At 46.7% G+C, this 21671-nt stretch overlaps 1 protein-coding gene across 4 annotated transcripts in view; it reads right to left on the minus strand.

Moving 5' to 3' along the window:
• Positions 1 to 21671, minus strand: part of ASTN1 (astrotactin 1) — a 689393-nt gene that overhangs the window by 338427 nt on the left and 329295 nt on the right. For all 4 annotated transcript variants that reach the window (XM_063939709.1, XM_063939708.1, XM_063939711.1 and 1 more), the window contains one exon: positions 17422 to 17609. In XM_063939709.1, the coding sequence (XP_063795779.1) occupies positions 17422 to 17609 (188 nt within the window). The remainder of the gene's footprint in view (positions 1 to 17421; positions 17610 to 21671) is intronic.

Genomic DNA, 21671 nt, shown 5'->3' on the forward strand with positions numbered 1-21671 from the left:
GAGGGGGGACCCCACGCAATTTTTTTTTTAAGTTTAAACGTTTTTTTTTTTTTTTTTTTTACAAGGTGCACAATGAATCCCTGCACGGATCTCTCAGATCCGGCCGAGATTCATTGTATTAAAGTCGGCAGTGATTTACAAGTCACTCACGTAAAACACTGCCTAAAAAAACGAATGACATCGACATCGGAAAAACCGAAAATGCAGAATACGGCAGCTTAGTAAATTAGTCGTAATCAATTCAAAAAGTTGCATATTTACACTTTCGATGTCATTCGTGATTGAACTTTGACCTCAAACGGGAAAATACGAATCTTAGTAAATTTACCCCAATGTCTGTGAGCCAATGATGGTGGGCATTCCTGGGAGATCACAGGAGGGTGACTACTCAGATGTGGGTATGTTGTGACCAGAGGTGTATCTAGGGTCCTGGCGCCCCTGGAAAAGTAAGGGACTGGTGCACCCCCCCATATTCGAAATAGGGAAGGCGTATATGCAAAAAAGGGGCATGATGTTGTCGAAAAGGGACATGACCGCACAATGGGGGTGATTCCGAGTTGTTCGCTCGCTAGCAGATTTTAGCAGCATTGCACACGCTATGGGAGTGTATCTTAGCTTAGCAGAATAGCGAATGAAAGATTAGCAGAATTGCGATTAGAAATTTCTTAGCAGTTTCTGAGTAGCTCCAGACCTACTCACAGATTGCGATCAGCTCAGGCCGTTTCGTTCCTGGTTTGACGTCACACACACGCCAAGCGTTCGGCCAGCCACTCCCCCGTTTCTCCAGACACTCCCGAGTTTTTCCCTGACACGCCTGTGTTTTTCCGCACACTCCCAGAAAACGGACAGTTTCCGCCCAGAAACACCCACTTCCTGTCAATCACACTCCGATCACTTCAACGATGAAAATTCTTTGTTCGGACGTGAGTAAATCTACAAAATTTTGTGCTAAAATACTTAGCGCATGCGCACTGCGTACCATGCGCATGCACATTTTTGCCTTAATCGCTCTGTTGCGAAAATCGGCAACGAGCGAACAACTCGGAATGACCCCCAATATTACTCCCAATTCAAATTACGTTACATAGTAGTAACCCCTTATACACATTATGTCACACACTAGTGCCCCTTACACATCATGCCCACACAGTAATCCTTGTCACAATGTGAAGAAATAAGCAGTGCATGGCGCGGCCAAGGAGGGGCATCACCCGGCGATGCCACCCACGGCCATGGGGTATAATGAAATATTAATGGCAGTGAAAAGGTATCTATGCGCACTACCTAGTAGTGGTGATGTAGTGATATATTAAGAAAACCATTCTAGTAGTTTATTTTGAGTATCTTCACTGTGGGGCATTGCGGTGCCAAACACCGGCACCAACTCCTGGCTGCTGTGCGAACCACCAGCCCATGCAATGCCACTACTAAGTGAGTCCACCCATTGGCTGAGGGTGTTACTGCTGGTCGGCGCCCCCTCCTCGGCTGGCGCCCCTGGCAAGTGCCATCCTAGCCAATGGGTAGATACACCCCTGGTTGTGACCAGGGACTGCTTCCAGAAGCGCAGTGGCACGGGTGAATTGGTTTTGATGGGCATTCCGAGCAACCATAGTTCGATGGTGCAATAGATGTGTGATCGATGGTGTAACTTTTTGCACAAGGCAGCAGATTTGAGACACAGCTGATGGGCGTCCCTGTAAAAAGGCCATCAACTGTGGCATTAGCATACATTTGCATTGCAACTGCATCCACCTCTGAATCAGGCTCTAGGTCAGGTCAGTTCAGTTCACTCATAAACCAGGAGGGGTCAATGCTCTAACAGCAAACAGAATGGTTTTCTCAAACTGCAGCCAATCAAAAGGCCAGACACTATTCACTGACTATCACACGCATGCCAGCTTCCATTTATTTAGTTATTTCTTGGCATCCTATAAGGGTTTCTTGTTTCTCCCCCATATTGGATTAATTTTGGATTACAGATTAAAGAAAATAAGCTTTGCAATGTATTTAGGAATAACAAAGTAAAAAAATGAAGGATATGTTTATTTCTTATAAGGGATTACTATTGTGTACTTCAATGTAGTCGTATGTAGTTTTACATGGTCCAGCAGGCCAAGCCAAGTGGGGCTCTGTGCAGATGCTTGCCCCAAAGTGGACATGTCTATGCAGTTTTGGGGGCATGGTTACACCTTCCCTGCACTACCAGTCCCCCAAAGAGGCCCAGGCAGGAACATGCCCAATTAATTACTGCCTGCCAGGAGCTGCTATTGGAATTTGTAGCCCACAAATTTATTTCATGCTTTTCTAACTTGTATCCTTTACCCTCTCAACCACAGCCTAGAGTTGCTAGGAAAAGCCCCTAAAATTGCATCACCTGATACTGGTTGTAACTTTTTCTGTAAATAGCATGATCTTTCCCAATTACCTCCAATCCCCTACCCCATCATATACACATTCTATTCTGTCTGTATTCAGCTTGTGCTCTTTGGGGGTTATTCAGGGGGGTAATTCAGATCTGATCAGTAGGCAGCGATTTTTACTGTCCTGCGAACAGATAGTCGACGCCTAAGGGAGGAGGGTATTTGAGCTGTGCAAGTGTGCAAACGCATGTCTCTGTGCAGCCCAGGACTTACTCAGCCGCTGCGATCACTTCAGCCTGTCCGGGACCGGATTTGACATGAGACACCCTTCCTGAAAATGCTTGGACAAGTCTACATTTTTCCAGACACTCCCTGAAAACGGTCAGTTGCCACCCATGAACGTCTTCTTCCTGTCAATCTCCTTGCGATCGCCTGTGCGAATGCTGTTTTTGCACCATCCCGTAGCTATGCACCGATGCTCGGTGCAGTCGTCCGACGTGCCTGCGCATTGCGATGCATACGCAAGCGGTTTGGACCTGATCGCAGGCTGTGAGAAAACGCAGCCTAGTGATCAGGTCTGAATTACCCTCTATGTTCCCATACTGGCCTGATTTCATTATCTGCAAGTGCTAGTATATGGGTATAATGGGTTTAGAGTTTAAAACTCAGGCAACATTGTGCAGTACTGTATGTAGAGTGAGTCAGCCGTAGAATTTATAAGTTCACAATCCAGTGCAAGGAGCATTTACTTTTAACTTCCATCTCTTTTTCACAGAGACCCTTTTGCTAATACTTTCCGTGTTCAAAGCTTTTAAGCTTGGTTACTGCTAAACTACAAAAGCACTTCCGCGCACAGTTCTGTCTCGCTCTGCGGATCTGGCCATCGTCTTATCAGTTAAAATACCAATTTGTCCAGAAGGCCGGCTGAAATTCTTTAGCTATTATAAGCTGGAATTTTCAAATTAGTCAAAACTGAATGATGAGCAATAACTCAAAACTATCACAAGTCTTCTTATCAAACTTACAGCTCATTATAAAGTAGGATGCTTACATTATGTGGGCAAGGTTCAGTGAGCATGACCTGTTTTTCTAGAGGTCAGCAATAAGCTTTGATCAGTCCAGGACTTATGAAAGCATAGGTCTGATTGGTTTCTATAGGTCCCTATACTGTACATGTACAGTCTCCTCTATCTTATAAATTATGTCTTTCAGAAGTCTCTCCTGTGCTTAACACTCAGACCACCAAGTTATACATATAGGGGGTCATTCCGAGTAGAGATGAGCGGGTTCGGTTCCTCGGAATCCGAACCCGCCCGAACTTCAGCTTTTTTCTCACGGGTCCGAGCGACTCGGATCCTCCCGCCTTGCTCGGTTAACCCGAGCGCGCCCGAACGTCATCATCCCGCTGTCGGATTCTCGCGCGACTCGGATTCTATATAAGGAGCCGCGCGTCGCCGCCATTTTCACACGTGCATTGAGATTGATAGGGAGAGGACGTGGCTGGCGTCCTCTCCGTTTATAGAGAAGAGACTAGAGTAGAGAGAGACACAGTATTTAGTAATTTTGGGGAGCATTTTTAGGAGAACTACTACTTGCTGAAGTGTAGTGTGACTGTATATGTATATCTGACTTGTGGGGGAGACAGTGGGGAGCAGTTAGAGTCTGAGAGCAGGAGTACATATTTTAACGTACAGTGCACACTTTTGCTGCCAGAGTGCCAGCCACACTGCCATTGTGACCACACTGACCACCAGTATATTGTGATTGTCTGCTTAGGAGTACTACTTGCAAGTTGCTGATAGTGTGACCAGTGACCTGACCACCAGTTTAATTAATCACCATCACCACCAGTTTAATATATATATATAATTGTATATATATATAATTGTATACCACCTACCCGTGTTTTTTTTTTTTTTTCTTCTTGATACATACTATAGTAGCTTACTGTAGCAGTATGCGGTGCTGAGCTGACAGTGTCCAGCAGGTCCGTCATCAGTCATTACATAATAAATATATATACCTGTCCGGCTGCAGTACTAGTGATATTATATATATATATATATATATATATATATATATATATTAATTTCATCTCATTATCATCCAGTCTATATTAGCAGCAGACACAGTACGGTAGTCCACGGCTGTAGCTACCTCTGTGTCGGCAGTCGCTCGTCCATCCATAATTGTATACCACCTACCCGTGGTTTTTTTTTTTCTTTCTTTCTTCTTGATACATACTACTATAGTAGCTTACTGTAGCAGTCTGCGGTGCTGAGCTGACAGTGTCCAGCAGGTCCGTCATCAGTCATTACATAATAAATATATATACCTGTCCGGCTGCAGTACTAGTGATATTATATATATATATATAAATTTCATCTCATTATCATCCAGTCTATATTAGCAGCAGACACAGTACGGTAGTCCACGGCTGTAGCTACCTCTGTGTCGGCAGTCGCTCGTCCATCCATAATTGTATACCACCTACCCGTGGTTTTTTTTTTCTTTCTTCTTGATACATACTACTATAGTAGCTTACTGTAGCAGTCTGCGGTGCTGAGCTGACAGTGTCCAGCAGGTCCGTCATTACATAATAAATATATATACCTGTCCGGCTGCAGTACTAGTGATATTATATATATATATATTAATTTCATCTCATTATCATCCAGTCTATATTAGCAGCAGACACAGTACGGTAGTCCACGGCTGTAGCTACCTCTGTGTCGGCAGTCGCTCGTCTATCCATAATTGTATACCACCTACCCGTGGTTTTTTTTTTCTTTCTTCTTGATACATACTACTATAGTAGCTTACTGTAGCAGTCTGCGGTGCTGAGCTGACAGTGTCCAGCAGGTCCGTCATCAGTCATTACATAATAAATATATATACCTGTCCGGCTGCAGTACTAGTGATATTATATATATATATATATATTAATTTCATCTCATTATCATCCAGTCTATATTAGCAGCAGACACAGTACGGTAGTCCACGGCTGTAGCTACCTCTGTGTCGGCAGTCGCTCGTCCATCCATAATTGTATACCACCTACCCGTGGTTTTTTTTTTTCTTTCTTCTTGATACATACTACTATAGTAGCTTACTGTAGCAGTCTGCGGTGCTGAGCTGACAGTGTCCAGCAGGTCCATCATCAGTCATTACATAATAAATATATATACCTGTCCGGCTGCAGTACTAGTGATATTATATATATATATATATATATATATATATATATTAATTTCATCTCATTATCATCCAGTCTATATTAGCAGCAGACACAGTACGGTAGTCCACGGCTGTAGCTACCTCTGTGTCGGCAGTCACTCGTCCATCCATAATTGTATACCACCTACCCGTGGTTTTTTTTTTCTTTCTTCTTGATACATACTACTATAGTAGCTTACTGTAGCAGTCTGCGGTGCTGAGCTGACAGTGTCCAGCAGGTCCGTCATTACATAATAAATATATATACCTGTCCGGCTGCAGTACTAGTGATATTATATATATATATATTAATTTCATCTCATTATCATCCAGTCTATATTAGCAGCAGACACAGTACGGTAGTCCACGGCTGTAGCTACCTCTGTGTCGGCAGTCGCTCGTCCATCCATAATTGTATACCACCTACCCGTGGTTTTTTTTTTCTTTCTTTCTTCTTGATACATACTACTATAGTAGCTTACTGTAGCAGTCTGCGGTGCTGAGCTGACAGTGTCCAGCAGGTCCGTCATCAGTCATTACATAATAAATATATATACCTGTCCGGCTGCAGTACTAGTGATATTATATATATATATATATTAATTTCATCTCATTATCATCCAGTCTATATTAGCAGCAGACACAGTACGGTAGTCCACGGCTGTAGCTACCTCTGTGTCGGCAGTCGCTCGTCCATCCATAATTGTATACCACCTACCCGTGTTTTTTTTTTTCTTTCTTCTTGATACATACTACTATAGTAGCTTACTGTAGCAGTCTGCGGTGCTGAGCTGACAGTGTCCAGCAGGTCCGTCATTACATAATAAATATATATACCTGTCCGGCTGCAGTACTAGTGATATTATATATATATATATATTAATTTCATCTCATTATCATCCAGTCTATATTAGCAGCAGACACAGTACGGTAGTCCACGGCTGTAGCTACCTCTGTGTCGGCAGTCGCTCGTCTATCCATAATTGTATACCACCTACCCGTGGTTTTTTTTTTCTTTCTTCTTGATACATACTACTATAGTAGCTTACTGTAGCAGTCTGCGGTGCTGAGCTGACAGTGTCCAGCAGGTCCGTCATCAGTCATTACATAATAAATATATATACCTGTCCGGCTGCAGTACTAGTGATATTATATATATATATATATATTAATTTCATCTCATTATCATCCAGTCTATATTAGCAGCAGACACAGTACGGTAGTCCACGGCTGTAGCTACCTCTGTGTCGGCAGTCGCTCGTCCATCCATAATTGTATACCACCTACCCGTGGTTTTTTTTTTTCTTTCTTCTTGATACATACTACTATAGTAGCTTACTGTAGCAGTCTGCGGTGCTGAGCTGACAGTGTCCAGCAGGTCCATCATCAGTCATTACATAATAAATATATATACCTGTCCGGCTGCAGTACTAGTGATATTATATATATATATATATATATATATATATTAATTTCATCTCATTATCATCCAGTCTATATTAGCAGCAGACACAGTACGGTAGTCCACGGCTGTAGCTACCTCTGTGTCGGCAGTCACTCGTCCATCCATAATTGTATACCACCTACCCGTGGTTTTTTTTTTCTTTCTTCTTGATACATACTACTATAGTAGCTTACTGTAGCAGTCTGCGGTGCTGAGCTGACAGTGTCCAGCAGGTCCGTCATTACATAATAAATATATATACCTGTCCGGCTGCAGTACTAGTGATATTATATATATATATATTAATTTCATCTCATTATCATCCAGTCTATATTAGCAGCAGACACAGTACGGTAGTCCACGGCTGTAGCTACCTCTGTGTCGGCAGTCGCTCGTCCATCCATAATTGTATACCACCTACCCGTGGGTTTTTTTTTCTTTCTTCTTGATACATACTACTATAGTAGCTTACTGTAGCAGTCTGCGGTGCTGAGCTGACAGTGTCCAGCAGGTCCGTCATTACATAATAAATATATATATACCTGTCCGGCTGCAGTACTAGTGATATTATATATATATATATTAATTTCATCTCATTATCATCCAGTCTATATTAGCAGCAGACACAGTACGGTAGTCCACGGCTGTAGCTACCTCTGTGTCGGCAGTCGCTCGTCCATCCATAATTGTATACCACCTACCCGTGGTTTTTTTCTTTTCTTTCTTCTTGATACATACTACTATAGTAGCTTACTGTAGCAGTCTGCGGTGCTGAGCTGACAGTGTCCAGCAGGTCCGTCATTACATAATAAATATATATACCTGTCCGGCTGCAGTACTAGTGATATTATATATATATATATATATATATTAATTTCATCTCATTATCATCCAGTCTATATTAGCAGCAGACACAGTACGGTAGTCCACGGCTGTAGCTACCTCTGTGTCGGCAGTCGCTCGTCCATCCATAATTGTATACTAGTATCCATCCATCTCCATTGTTTACCTGAGGTGCCTTTTAGTTGTGCCTATTAAAATATGGAGAACAAAAATGTTGAGGTTCCAAAAATAGGGAAAGATCAAGATCCACTTCCACCTCGTGCTGAAGCTGCTGCCACTAGTCATGGCCGAGACGATGAAATGCCATCAACGTCGTCTGCCAAGGCCGATGCCCAATGTCTTAGTACAGAGCATGTAAAATCCAAAACACCAAATATCAGTAAAAAAAGGACTCCAAAATCTAAAATAAAATTGTCGGAGGAGAAGCGTAAACTTGCCAATATGCCATTTACCACACGGAGTGGCAAGGAACGGCTGAGGCCCTGGCCTATGTTCATGGCTAGTGATTCAGCTTCACATGAGGATGGAAGCACTCAGCCTCTCGCTAGAAAAATGAAAAGACTCAAGCTGGCAAAAGCACCGCAAAGAACTGTGCATTCTTCGAAATCCCAAATCCACAAGGAGAGTCCAATTGTGTCGGTTGCCATGCCTGACCTTCCCAACACTGGACGTGAAGAGCATGCGCCTTCCACCATTTGCACGCCCCCTGCAAGTGCTGGAAGGAGCACCCGCAGTCCAGTTCCTGATAGTCAGATTGAAGATGTCAGTGTTGAAGTACACCAGGATGAGGAGGATATGGGTGTTGCTGGCGCTGGGGAGGAAATTGACAAGGAGGATTCTGATGGTGAGGTGGTTTGTTTAAGTCAGGCACCCGGGGAGACACCTGTTGTCCGTGGGAGGAATATGGCCGTTGACATGCCTGGTGAAAATACCAAAAAAATCAGCTCTTCGGTGTGGAAGTATTTCAACAGAAATGCGGACAACATTTGTCAAGCCGTGTGTTGCCTTTGTCAAGCTGTAATAAGTAGGGGTAAGGACGTTAACCACCTCGGAACATCCTCCCTTATACGTCACCTGCAGCGCATTCATAATAAGTCAGTGACAAGTTCAAAAACTTTGGGCGACAGCGGAAGCAGTCCACTGACCAGTAAATCCCTTCCTCTTGTAACCAAGCTCACGCAAACCACCCCACCAACTCCCTCAGTGTCAATTTCCTCCTTCCCCAGGAATGCCAATAGTCCTGCAGGCCATGTCACTGGCAATTCTGACGAGTCCTCTCCTGCCTGGGATTCCTCCGATGCATCCTTGCGTGTAACGCCTACTGCTGCTGGCGCTGCTGTTGTTGCTGCTGGGAGTCGATGGTCATCCCAGAGGGGAAGTCGTAAGCCCACTTTTACTACTTCCACCAAGCAATTGACTGTCCAACAGTCCTTTGCGAGGAAGATGAAATATCACAGCAGTCATCCTGTTGCAAAGCGGATAACTGAGGCCTTGACAACTATGTTGGTGTTAGACGTGCGTCCGGTATCCGCCGTTAGTTCACAGGGAACTAGACAATTTCTTGAGGTAGTGTGCCCCCGTTACCAAATACCATCTAGGTTCCACTTCTCTAGGCAGGCGATACCGAGAATGTACACGGACGTCAGAAAAAGACTCACCAGTGTCCTAAAAAATGCAGTTGTACCCAATGTCCACTTAACCACGGACATGTGGACAAGTGGAGCAGGGCAGGGTCAGGACTATATGACTGTGACAGCCCACTGGGTAGATGTATGGACTCCCGCCGCAAGAACAGCAGCGGCGGCACCAGTAGCAGCATCTCGCAAACGCCAACTCTTTCCTAGGCAGGCTACGCTTTGTATCACCGGTTTCCAGAATACGCACACAGCTGAAAACCTCTTACGGCAACTGAGGAAGATCATCGCGGAATGGCTTACCCCAATTGGACTCTCCTGTGGATTTGTGGCATCGGACAACGCCAGCAATATTGTGTGTGCATTAAATATGGGCAAATTCCAGCACGTCCCATGTTTTGCACATACCTTGAATTTGGTGGTGCAGAATTTTTTAAAAAACGACAGGGGCGTGCAAGAGATGCTGTCGGTGGCCAGAAGAATTGCGGGACACTTTCGGCGTACAGGCACCACGTACAGAAGACTGGAGCACCACCAAAAACGCCTGAACCTGCCCTGCCATCATCTGAAGCAAGAAGTGGTAACGAGGTGGAATTCAACCCTATATATGCTTCAGAGGTTGAAGGAGCAGCAAAAGGCCATTCAAGCCTATACAATTGAGCACGATATAGGAGGTGGAATGTACCTGTCTCAAGCGCAGTGGAGAATGATTTCAACGTTGTGCAAGGTTCTGCAACCTTTTGAACTTGCCACACGTGAAGTCAGTTCAGACACTGCCAGCCTGAGTCAGGTCATTCCCCTCATCAGGCTTTTGCAGAAGAAGCTGGAGGCATTGAAGGAGGAGCTAAAAGGGAGCGATTCCGCTAGGCATGTGGGACTTGTGGATGGAGCCCTTAATTCGCTTAACAAGGATTCACGGGTGGTCAATCTGTTGAAATCAGAGCACTACATTATGGCCACCGTGCTCGATCCTAGATTTAAAACCTACCTTGGATCTCTCTTTCCGGCACACACAAGTCTGCTGGGGTTCAAAGACCTGCTGGTGACAAAATTGTCAAGTCAAGCGGAACGTGACCTGTCAACATCTCCTCCTTCACATTCTCCCGCAACTGGGGGTGCGAGGAAAAGGCTCAGAATTCCGAGCCCACCCGCTGGCGGTGATGCAGGGCAGTCTGGAGCGACTGCTGATGCTGACATCTGGTCCGGACTGAAGGACCTGACAACGATTACGGACATGTCGTCTACTGTCACTGCATATGATTCTCTCACCATTGAAAGAATGGTGGAGGATTATATGAGTGACCGCATCCAAGTAGGCACGTCAGACAGTCCGTACGTATACTGGCAGGAAAAAGAGGCAATTTGGAGGCCCTTGCACAAACTGGCTTTATTCTACCTAAGTTGCCCTCCCACAAGTGTGTACTCCGAAAGAGTGTTTAGTGCCGCCGCTCACCTTGTCAGCAATCGGCGTACGAGGTTACTTCCAGAAAATGTGGAGAAGATGATGTTCATTAAAATGAATTATAATCAATTCCTCCGTGGAGACATTGACCAGCAGCAATTGCCTCCACAAAGTACACAGGGAGCTGAGATGGTGGATTCCAGTGGGGACGAATTGATAATCTGTGAGGAGCGGGATGTACACGGTGTTATATCGGAGGATGATGATGAGGTGGACATCTTGCCTCTGTAGAGCCAGTTTGTGCAAGGAGAGATTAATTGCTTCTTTTTCGGTAGGGGTTCAAACCAACCCGTCATTTCAGTCACAGTCGTGTGGTAGACCCTGTCACTGAAATGATGGGTTGGTTAAAGTGTGCATGTCCTGTTTATACAACATAAGGGTGGGTGGGAGGGCCCAAGGACAATTCCATCTTGCACCTCTTTTTTCTTTCATTTTTATTTGCGTCATGTGCTGTTTGGGGAGTGTTTTTTGGAAGGGCCATCCTGCGTGACACTGCAGTGCCACTCCTAGATGGACAAACAAAGAGGAAGGGGGGTGCAAATCCCCACCCCCAAATTCCCTTCCGCACACTGAAAATTACCTGTAACCATCCCTGAATCTATCTGGTAATAAAATTCAGAGAATTTGTCACAAATGTTTGCAAACACATGTTTAAGCTGCTGGCCACTTCACGGCTTCTCTGATACAGCAGTCCTAACTACTTAATAGCAGTGCCCACATTGGGCCATGTAATTTGTCACAGTACGCCTCATGATAAAGGTCAATACTAAAACATTTCCAGACAGAGAGCTAACTTACCAGGGAGCCACCCCCAGGATCTCCCATTGGCACTACAAGGAACAGCATGCCTTCCAAATGCTGCTCCCATTCAATGCCTCATGCTCACAAGCAGACAAACAATTTGGAAGCTGCTCAATCATACCTGGAGATAATTATATATCAGGTGCTGGAAGGGGGAGGGGTCATAGACAGACAAACAAAGAGGAGTGCAAATCCCCACCCCCAAATTCCCTTCCGCACACTGAAAATGTTTTAGTATTGACCTTTATCATGAGGCGTACTGTGACAAATTACATGGCCCAATGTGGGCACTGCTATTAAGTAGTTAGGACTGCTGTATCAGAGAAGCCGTGAAGTGGCCAGCAGCTTAAACATGTGTTTGCAAACATTTGTGACAAATTCTCTGAATTTTATTACCAGATAGATTCAGGGATGGTTACAGGTAATTTTCAGTGTGCGGAAGGGAATTTGGGGGTGGGGATTTGCACCCCCCTTCCTCTTTGTTTGTCTGTCTATGACCCCTCCCCCTTCCAGCACCTGATATATAATTATCTCCAGGTATGATTGAGCAGCTTCCAAATTGTTTGTCTGCTTGTGAGCATGAGGCATTGAATGGGAGCAGCATTTGGAAGGCATGCTGTTCCTTGTAGTGCCAATGGGAGATCCTGGGGGTGGCTCCCTGGTAAGTTAGCTCTCTGTCTGGAAATGTTTTAGTATTGACCTTTATCATGAGGCGTACTGTGACAAATTACATGGCCCAATGTGGGCACTGCTATTAAGTAGTTAGGACTGCTGTATCAGAGAAGCCGTGAAGTGGCCAGCAGCTTAAACATGTGTTTGCAAACATTTGTGACAAATTCTCTGAATTTTATTACCAGATAGATTCAGGGATGGTTACAGGTAATTTTCAGTGTGCGGAAGGGAATTTGGGGGTGGGGATTTGCACCCCCCTTCCTCTTTGTTTGTCTGTCTATGACCCCTCCCCCTTCCAGCACCTGATATATAATTATCTCCAGGTATGATTGAGCAGCTTCCAAATTGTTTGTCCACTCCTAGATGGGCCAGGTGTTTGTGTCGGCCACTAGGGTCGCTTAGCTTACTCACACAGCTACCTCATTGCGCCTCTTTTTTTCTTTGCGTCATGTGCTGTTTGGGGAGTGTTTTTTGGAAGGGCCATCCTGCGTGACACTGCAGTGCCACTCCTAGATGGGCCAGGTGTTTGTGTCGGCCACTAGGGTCGCTTAGCTTACTCACACAGCTACCTCATTGCGCCTCTTTTTTTCTTCTTTGCGTCATGTGCTGTTTGGGGAGTGTTTTTTGGAAGGGCCATCCTGCGTGACACTGCAGTGCCACTCCTAGATGGGCCAGGTGTTTGTGTCGGCCACTAGGGTCGCTTAGCTTACTCACACAGCTACCTCATTGCGCCTCTTTTTTTCTTCTTTGCGTCATGTGCTTTTTGGGGAGTGTTTTTTGGAAGGGCCATCCTGCGTGACACTGCAGTGCCACTCCTAGATGGGCCAGGTGTTTGTGTCGGCCACTAGGGACGCTTAGCTTACTCACACAGCTACCTCATTGCGCCTCTTTTTTTCTTTGCGTCATGTGCTGTTTGGGGAGTGTTTTTTGGAAGGGCCATCCTGCGTGACACTGCAGTGCCACTCCTAGATGGGCCAGGTGTTTGTGTCGGCCACTAGGGTCGCTTAGCTTACTCACACAGCTACCTCATTGCGCCTCTTTTTTTCTTTGCGTCATGTGCTGTTTGGGGAGTGTTTTTTGGAAGGGCCATCCTGCGTGACACTGCAGTGCCACTCCTAGATGGGCCAGGTGTTGTGTCGGCCACTAGGGTCGCTTAGCTTACTCACACAGCTACCTCATTGCGCCTCTTTTTTTCTTTGCGTCATGTGCTGTTTGGGGAGTGTTTTTTGGAAGGGCCATCCTGCGTGACACTGCAGTGCCACTCCTAGATGGGCCAGGTGTTTGTGTCGGCCACTAGGGTCGCTTATCTTACTCACACAGCTACCTCATTGCGCCTCTTTTTTTCTTTGCGTCATGTGCTGTTTGGGGAGTGTTTTTTGGAAGGGCCATCCTGCGTGACACTGCAGTGCCACTCCAAGATGGGCCAGGTGTTTGTGTCGGCCACTAGGGTCGCTTAGCTTACTCACACAGCTACCTCATTGCGCCTCTTTTTTTCTTTGCGTCATGTGCTGTTTGGGGAGTGTTTTTTGGAAGGGCCATCCTGCGTGACACTGCAGTGCCACTCCTAGATGGGCCAGGTGTTTGTGTCGGCCACTAGGGTCGCTTAGCTTACTCACACAGCTACCTCATTGCGCCTCTTTTTTTCTTCTTTGCGTCATGTGCTGTTTGGGGAGTGTTTTTTGGAAGGGCCATCCTGCGTGACACTGCAGTGCCACTCCTAGATGGGCCAGGTGTTTGTGTCGGCCACTAGGGTCGCTTAGCTTACTTACACAGCTACCTCATTGCGCCTCTTTTTTTCTTCTTTGCGTCATGTGCTTTTTGGGGGAGTGTTTTTTGGAAGGGCCATCCTGCGTGACACTGCAGTGCCACTCCTAGATGGGCCAGGTGTTTGTGTCGGCCACTAGGGACGCTTAGCTTACTCACACAGCTACCTCATTGCGCCTCTTTTTTTCTTTGCGTCATGTGCTGTTTGGGGAGTGTTTTTTGGAAGGGCCATCCTGCGTGACACTGCAGTGCCACTCCTAGATGGGCCAGGTGTTTGTGTCGGCCACTAGGGTCGCTTAGCTTACTCACACAGCTACCTCATTGCGCCTCTTTTTTTCTTTGCGTCATGTGCTGTTTGGGGAGTGTTTTTTGGAAGGGCCATCCTGCGTGACACTGCAGTGCCACTCCTAGATGGAACAGGTGTTTGTGTCGGCCACTAGGGTCGCTTAGCTTACTCACACAGCTACCTCATTGCGCCTCTTTTTTTCTTCTTTGCGTCATGTGCTGTTTGGGGAGTGTTTTTTGGAAGGGCCATCCTGCGTGACACTGCAGTGCCACTCCTAGATGGGCCAGGTGTTTGTGTCGGCCACTAGGGTCGCTTATCTTACTCACACAGCTACCTCATTGCGCCTCTTTTTTTCTTTGCGTCATGTGCTGTTTGGGGAGTGTTTTTTGGAAGGGCCATCCTGCGTGACACTGCAGTGCCACTCCAAGATGGGCCAGGTGTTTGTGTCGGCCACTAGGGTCGCTTAGCTTAGTCATCCAGCGACCTCGGTGCAAATTTTAGGACTAAAAATAATATTGTGAGGTGTGAGGTATTCAGAATAGACTGAAAATGAGTGGAAATTATGGTTTTTGAGGTTAATAATACTTTGGGATCAAAATGACCCCCAAATTCTATGATTTAAGCTGTTTTTTAGTGTTTTTTGAAAAAAACACCCGAATCCAAAACTCACCCGGATCCGACAAAAAAAATTCGGTGAGGTTTTGCCAAAACGCGGTCGAACCCAAAACACGGCCGCGGAACCGAACCCAAAACCAAAACACAAAACCCGAAAAATTTCAAGTGCACATCTCTAATTCCGAGTTGATTGCAGCTGTGCTAAATTTAGCACAGCTACGATCATCTTCCCTGACATATGGGGGGACGCCCAGCACAGGGCTAATTTTAACCGCATGTCAGTGCCGCCCCATCACCCCTCGCAGAAGTGCAAAGGCATCGCATATCGGCGATGCCTTTGCACTTCAAGAGTAGCTCCCGGCCAATGCAGCTTTAGCGTGCTGGCCGGGAGCAACTCATCGCTCCCCGGCCCGCAGCGGCTGCGTGTGGCGTCACGCAGCCGCTGCGGCCCGCCCCCCGTTCGGTCCGGCTACACCTGCATTGGCCGGATCGTACCCACGAAACGGCGGCCAAATGCCGCCGTTCCGCCCCCTCCCACCCAGCGACCGCCTCTGCCTGTCAATCAGGCAGAGGCGATTGCATCCCTGCTACAGCCTTCGGTCGTCTGGCTTGCGCCGGTGCACTACGGCGCCGGTGCATGCGCAGTAGGGACCTGTTCGCTCTGCTGCGTGAAAAAGCAGCGAACGAACGGGTCAGAATGACCCCCATAAACCCCCTATTTCCTCTTTAATGAACAACAATTATTGGCATTTGGAGAGTGGAGATGAAAAAGGAAAGCATGGGATGAGTATATCCATAATGATAGTAATGAATAATGAATGAATAATTAATGAATAATTACGTTTCCTATACTGGGTGAAAAATAAAATAAAAAGTACTAAAAGTTGTAAAATAGGATAAAAATACGTTATCCATATAAAGCAACCAGATTCCAGCTGTTATTTTCTAGGATGTACAGATGTGCCAGCCCACAGCTTACAAGCTAATCGCGGCAAACGTGGGTTGTTTGCCGCGATTAGAGTGCCCTGGGGTGTGCATGGTGTGTACACTCCCACAAATGGCCACCCGTTTGCGGGTAAAATGAACGCGGATACATCGGTAGTACAAAAATTATAAACTAGAATCTGACTGGATACTGTGGGCAACACACCCACTTTTTCTTTTTTAGGATATCTCGTAAATCTACTCTGATTGTATGCACCTAGAAACGGGATGCAGTTAAAATGCCGGCTGTCGGTATGCCAGCGTTCAAGATACCGATGCCGGAATCCTGACACCCGCCCAAGTTTCCCATACTGGTAGTGGCCCCATGCCACCAACCGAGTGGGAATAGAAAAGCATGGCGAGCACAGCAATCCCTTGGGGGGGGGGGGGGAACTCGTCACCTCGCTGCCGGTATACTGACAGCCAGCATCCCGTGTGCGCGTTTATCATACCGGGGGCTAGATGCATAATCGCTTGGAAAGTGATAAAATGGAGAGTGAAAAAGTGCCAGCCAATCATCTCCTAACTGTCATTTTTCAAACACAGCATGTGACATGGAAGTTAGGAGCTGATTGGCTGGTGCTTTTACACTCTCCATTTTATCACTTTCCAAGCAATGATGCATCTGGGCCTGGATTTCTTAGAAATAGCCTTTCCAAAGAAAAATGAAGAACAAGTTTCAGCCTAGTTCTCCACATAAACTTGTGTGGACATACATTAAAAGTGATGTACTAGAAAGTATTTTGCGTTAACCATAGCACCAAATCAGAAATTTATGTTATTTTCTGAAATAAACTATGAACAAAACAGCTATTTTCGGTAATAAGAGTTACAGTGCCTATTGCGGGCTGGGGCACCAAATTTCAGCACTAATCATCCACAAATTTTTTTTCTCGGGTCAGGAAGGATCAGGCCTTAGGCATTTATTCATGTTCCAGTAAACACTGGACATTTGAGCATACAATAAAATACATAATGTATAAGCACAGGGAAACAAGCACTTTGCCTTCTTCCTAACAGTTTAAGGTAACAGCAGAATGCTTAAGATAAATAAAAAAAAAGAATGATTAACGGAAATTAATACTTTGGGGTAAATGTAATAGAAGCCGGAGGTGCGGGACAAAAATGCCTGTATTTTTAAAGTGCTGATCATTTACAAGTCAAAACCAGGTTGGTTTTGCCTTGAAAATGATTGCTGCTTTAAAAATACGGGTAATCTCGCACAAGATCCCTGACCTCTGGCTTCTCACACCCTATTACATTTACCTCTTTATTTCTATATAAGTGTAATAAAAATCTTCAAATTTTGGAAATGATTGTAGGCTTTTATATCCACTCACCATAACAGAAATGTGCAGTATCCTCAGTTCCTCTTCAGCGGCCTCACCTTGAGGTTCCTCCGTGGCTTCCTGTCCTGGCAAGTTTGACGAACCATCCTGGTGGTGAATGTGGAACAGGAGAGTTCCATTTTCAAGCCACTGCTGTCTCCAGCGGACCAGTGGGATATCATCCGTATTCCCTGCGATTTCTGGAAGAATAAAGTAAGTATTCCATTATAATCCGATATAAGATGTATCCCAAAGAATAAAGGCATATTAGCAATACAGCCTATCTAAGAATATCGGTAGACTTGGTAAGCTCTGCCAAAAGTTTTCAGCTCATACGTTATATCAGGTGATCAAAACAAGGAAATTTTTCTAAACGAAAAAAAGATTAGTATTAGATTTCCAGCAGATTACTGTAAATGTGGACCAGGCCTGTCCAAATGACATCTATGTGCTATTAGCCTGAAATGTCAGAGCTCGTTCTGAATGACAAACAAAGTAACGGGACACGCCAAGACTACAAAATAGTCATGAGGACACTCTGGGCAGTGATCTACTCCCCAGAGCTGGCGGCCACATCCGCCAGGCATAATGTCATAGAATTAAGGGGGCAGGGGTGGCACAGGGGGCGCCATTTTCCTCCTTTAGCAGAAATACCCCCCCAGTGGCTACTGCCTATGAGAGGCCTGTACCCCAGTGACACACACCACGGAGGTGCAGCCCCGCCTCTGTGGGTACGAGGGGACTGTGCTCCCTTGGCACCATCTCTGTGCTTGTCGCAGCTGTGATGCAGCCTCAGGAGGGGGTCATGGTGCGCGGATGCTGTGGGCGCAGTGCACATCTCACCACTAAGTCTCGCAACAACGCCTGCAATGTCACCTCTGGGCACAGGAGCACCTGTCACCATGGTGATGGAGAATGAGAGCAGGAGGATGGAGTGCCACAGCAACTGAACCGAGCCCCTCCAACAATCCTGAGTAATCAGTATCCACCCCCCTCCTCTTGGTGCCTCTGCATGTGACCATTATGGATACAAAACCTCCCATGCAGAGTTACTTGAGTCTGACATATGCACCTGCTTGCGCTCAGACAAGTATGATTGGAGTGTTGTAACATAGGCCAAGTACAGTTATGCATGTTTGTGCAATTGCAAACAGATGGCAATTGGGACAAAGCAGCATTTACACCTGAGAAAGCATCATTATCTGCCAGCGCCAGAATAAACCCTGTGTAGGCCTCTGGGCAGTCGAAATCTCTGGGGCCCCCTTGTAAATGATCTCTTTACATTTTTAATTTTACCAACCGTCTACGATCTGGAAACTGTAATGTGAATCTGATGTCTATGGTTTATTATTTATTTATTTATTTATTAATTACCAGTTATTTATATAGCACACACATATTCCGCAGCTCTTTACAGAGAGTATTTGGCCATTCAGTCCCTGCCCCAGTGGAGCTTACAATCTATGGCCCTCATTCCGAGTTGTTTGCTCGCTAGCTGCTTTTAGCAGCATTGCAAACGCTAGGCCGCCTCCCTCTGGGAGTGTATTTTAGCAGAATAGCGAACGAAAGGTTAGCAGAACTGCTACTAAATAATTCCCTGCAGTTTCTGAGTAGCTCCAGACCTACTCCTAGATTGCGATCAGCTCAGTCCGTTTAGTTCCTGGTTTGACGTCACAAACACGCCCTGCGTTCGGCCAGCCACTCCCCCGTTTCTCCAGCCACTCCTACGTTTTTACCTGGCACGCCTGCGTTTTTAAGCATACTCCCTGAAAACGGCGAGTTTCCGCCAAGAAACACCCACTTCCTGTCAATCACACTACGATCACTCGAGCGATGAAAAAATGTCGCTTGAGCTTGTGTAAATCTACAAAGTTTTGTGTGACCATACGCATGCACATTTTTGCTGTTTTTTTAACTTAATCGCTGCACTGCGAAAATCGGCAGCAAGCGATCAACTTGGAATGACCACCTATATTCCCTACCACATGCACACGCAGACATTCACGCTATAGTTAATTTTGTCGGGGCCCAATTAACCTACCAGTACATTTTTGTATTGTGGGAGGAAACTGGAGATGGTGGGAATCGAACCCATTACCTCAGTGCTGTGAGGCAGTAATGCTAACCATTACAACGTCTGTAAGTTGTTAATGGGTACATTATATTAATACAGTATTTTCTTTATAGAGTCTTTAATGTAAAGTTTTCATTTGTTGTTTTTCTATCTTTCGTAAACAATATAAGAAAGCTTGACTGTAATTTTCTTGCAAGTTAAAATCAATAATATTTTGTCCGTTGTCGTGAGGCCACTTTAGGGAGGCCCATAAGCCGCTGCCTACCAGGGCCGGCTCTAGGCATGTTCGAATAGAGCGGCCGCGCAGGGCGCCACCCTTAATTGGCGCCGCGCGCTGGCGCCGCCATATTCGATGCTGGAGCCGGCCCTGTGTGTGCAGCATTGGCCCGTCCCGCCGTGTGTGCGCTATGCGTGCTGCGTGGCGCCGCGCAACGCGCATAGCGCACACAAGTGGCCGCCCGCCCGCACCCGGACCCGGACCCAGGCTCACTCTCACTCGCCCGGCCGCCCGCCAGCACAGCACTCCCGCACTCGGACAGGCGGACAGCAGTACTCCTCCCCAGCGCCGCAGGTATTTTGGGGGGGGGGATCTGCACTGTGGGGGCATCCGCACTGTGGGGGCATTTGTGGCACACTGGGGGCATTTCTGGCACACTGGGGGCATTTCTGGCTCTGTGGGGGGCATTTCTGGCACTGTGGGGGCATATCTGGCACTGTGGGGGCATATATTGCACTGTGGGGGCATATATTGCACTGTGGGGGCATTTATCTTGCACTGTGGGGGCATTTATCTTGCACTGTGGGGGCATTTATCTTGCACTGTGGGGGCATTTCTGGCACACTGGGGGCATTTTTGGCTCTGTGGGGGGCATTTCTGGCACTGTGGGGGCATTTCTGGCACACTGGGGGCATTTCTGGCTCTGTGGGGGGCATTTCTGGCACTGTGGGGGCATATCTGGCACTGTGGGGGCATATATTGCACTGTGGGGGCATTTATCTTGCACTGTGATGGCATTTATCTTGCACTGTGGGGGCATTTATCTGGCACTGTGGGGGCATTTCTGGCACACGGGGGGCATATTTGGCTCTGTGGGGGGCATTTCTGGCACTGTGGGGGCATTTCTGGCACACTGGGGGCATTTCTGGCTCTGTGGGGGGCATTTCTGGCACTGTGGGGGCATATCTGGCACTGTGGGGGCATATATTGCACTGTGGGGGCATTTATCTTGCACTGTGGGGGCATTTATCTTGCACTGTGGGGGCATTTATCTTGCACTGTGGGGGCATTTATCTGGCTCTGTGGGGGCATTTCTGGCTCTGTGGGGGCATTTCTGGCTCTGTGGGGGCATTTCTTCTGTGGGGGCATATCTGGCTCTGTGGGGGCATATCTGGCTCTGTGGGGGCATTTCTGGCACCGTGGGGGCATATCTGGCTCTGTGGGGGGCATTTCTGGCACTGTGGGGGGCATTTCTGGCACTGTGGGGGGCATATCTGGCACTGTGGGGGCATATCTGGCACTGTGGGGACATATCTGGCACCGTGGGGGCATTTATGTATCAGGCACTGTGGGGGCATTTATGTATCAGGCACTGTGGGGGCATTTATGTATCTGGCACTGTGGGGGCATTTATGTATCTGGCACTGTGGGGGCATTTATGTATCTGGCACTGTGGGGGCATTTATGTATCTGGCACTGTGGGGGCATTTCTTGCACTGTGGGGGCATATCTTGCACTGTGAGGGCATTAATGTATCTGGCACTGTGGGGGCATATCTGCGCTGTGGGGGCATTTATCCATCTGGAACTGTGTGGCCATTTATGTAGCTGGCACTGCTGGGGGGCATGTCACGTGTAGCTGGCACTGCTGGGGGGCATGTCATGTGTAGCTGGCACTGCTGGGGGGCATATCATGTAGTGTTCCCGCTAGGCGTCTGTGGCTGGGCAGTCTGTCTTAGTGCTCTACCTGGCGCAATGTGTCTAACGTGCTCTTATAGGAGGTTCTACCTGGTGCAATGTGTATTAGCTGCACTACTGTGTGGTGTAATGTGAATTGCCACTATAATGTGGCTACGCACCTTCCCCACGAAGTAACTCCCCTAAATTTTTGCTGCGCGCCTTCGGCGCGCACTGTCCATGCTTTGGCGTGTGGAAATGGGAACAACAAGCATTACAATATGTACATCATTTT

The sequence above is a fragment of the Pseudophryne corroboree genome, chromosome 9 (genome assembly GCF_028390025.1).
Source record: "Pseudophryne corroboree isolate aPseCor3 chromosome 9, aPseCor3.hap2, whole genome shotgun sequence".
Lineage (NCBI taxonomy): Eukaryota > Metazoa > Chordata > Amphibia > Anura > Myobatrachidae > Pseudophryne > Pseudophryne corroboree.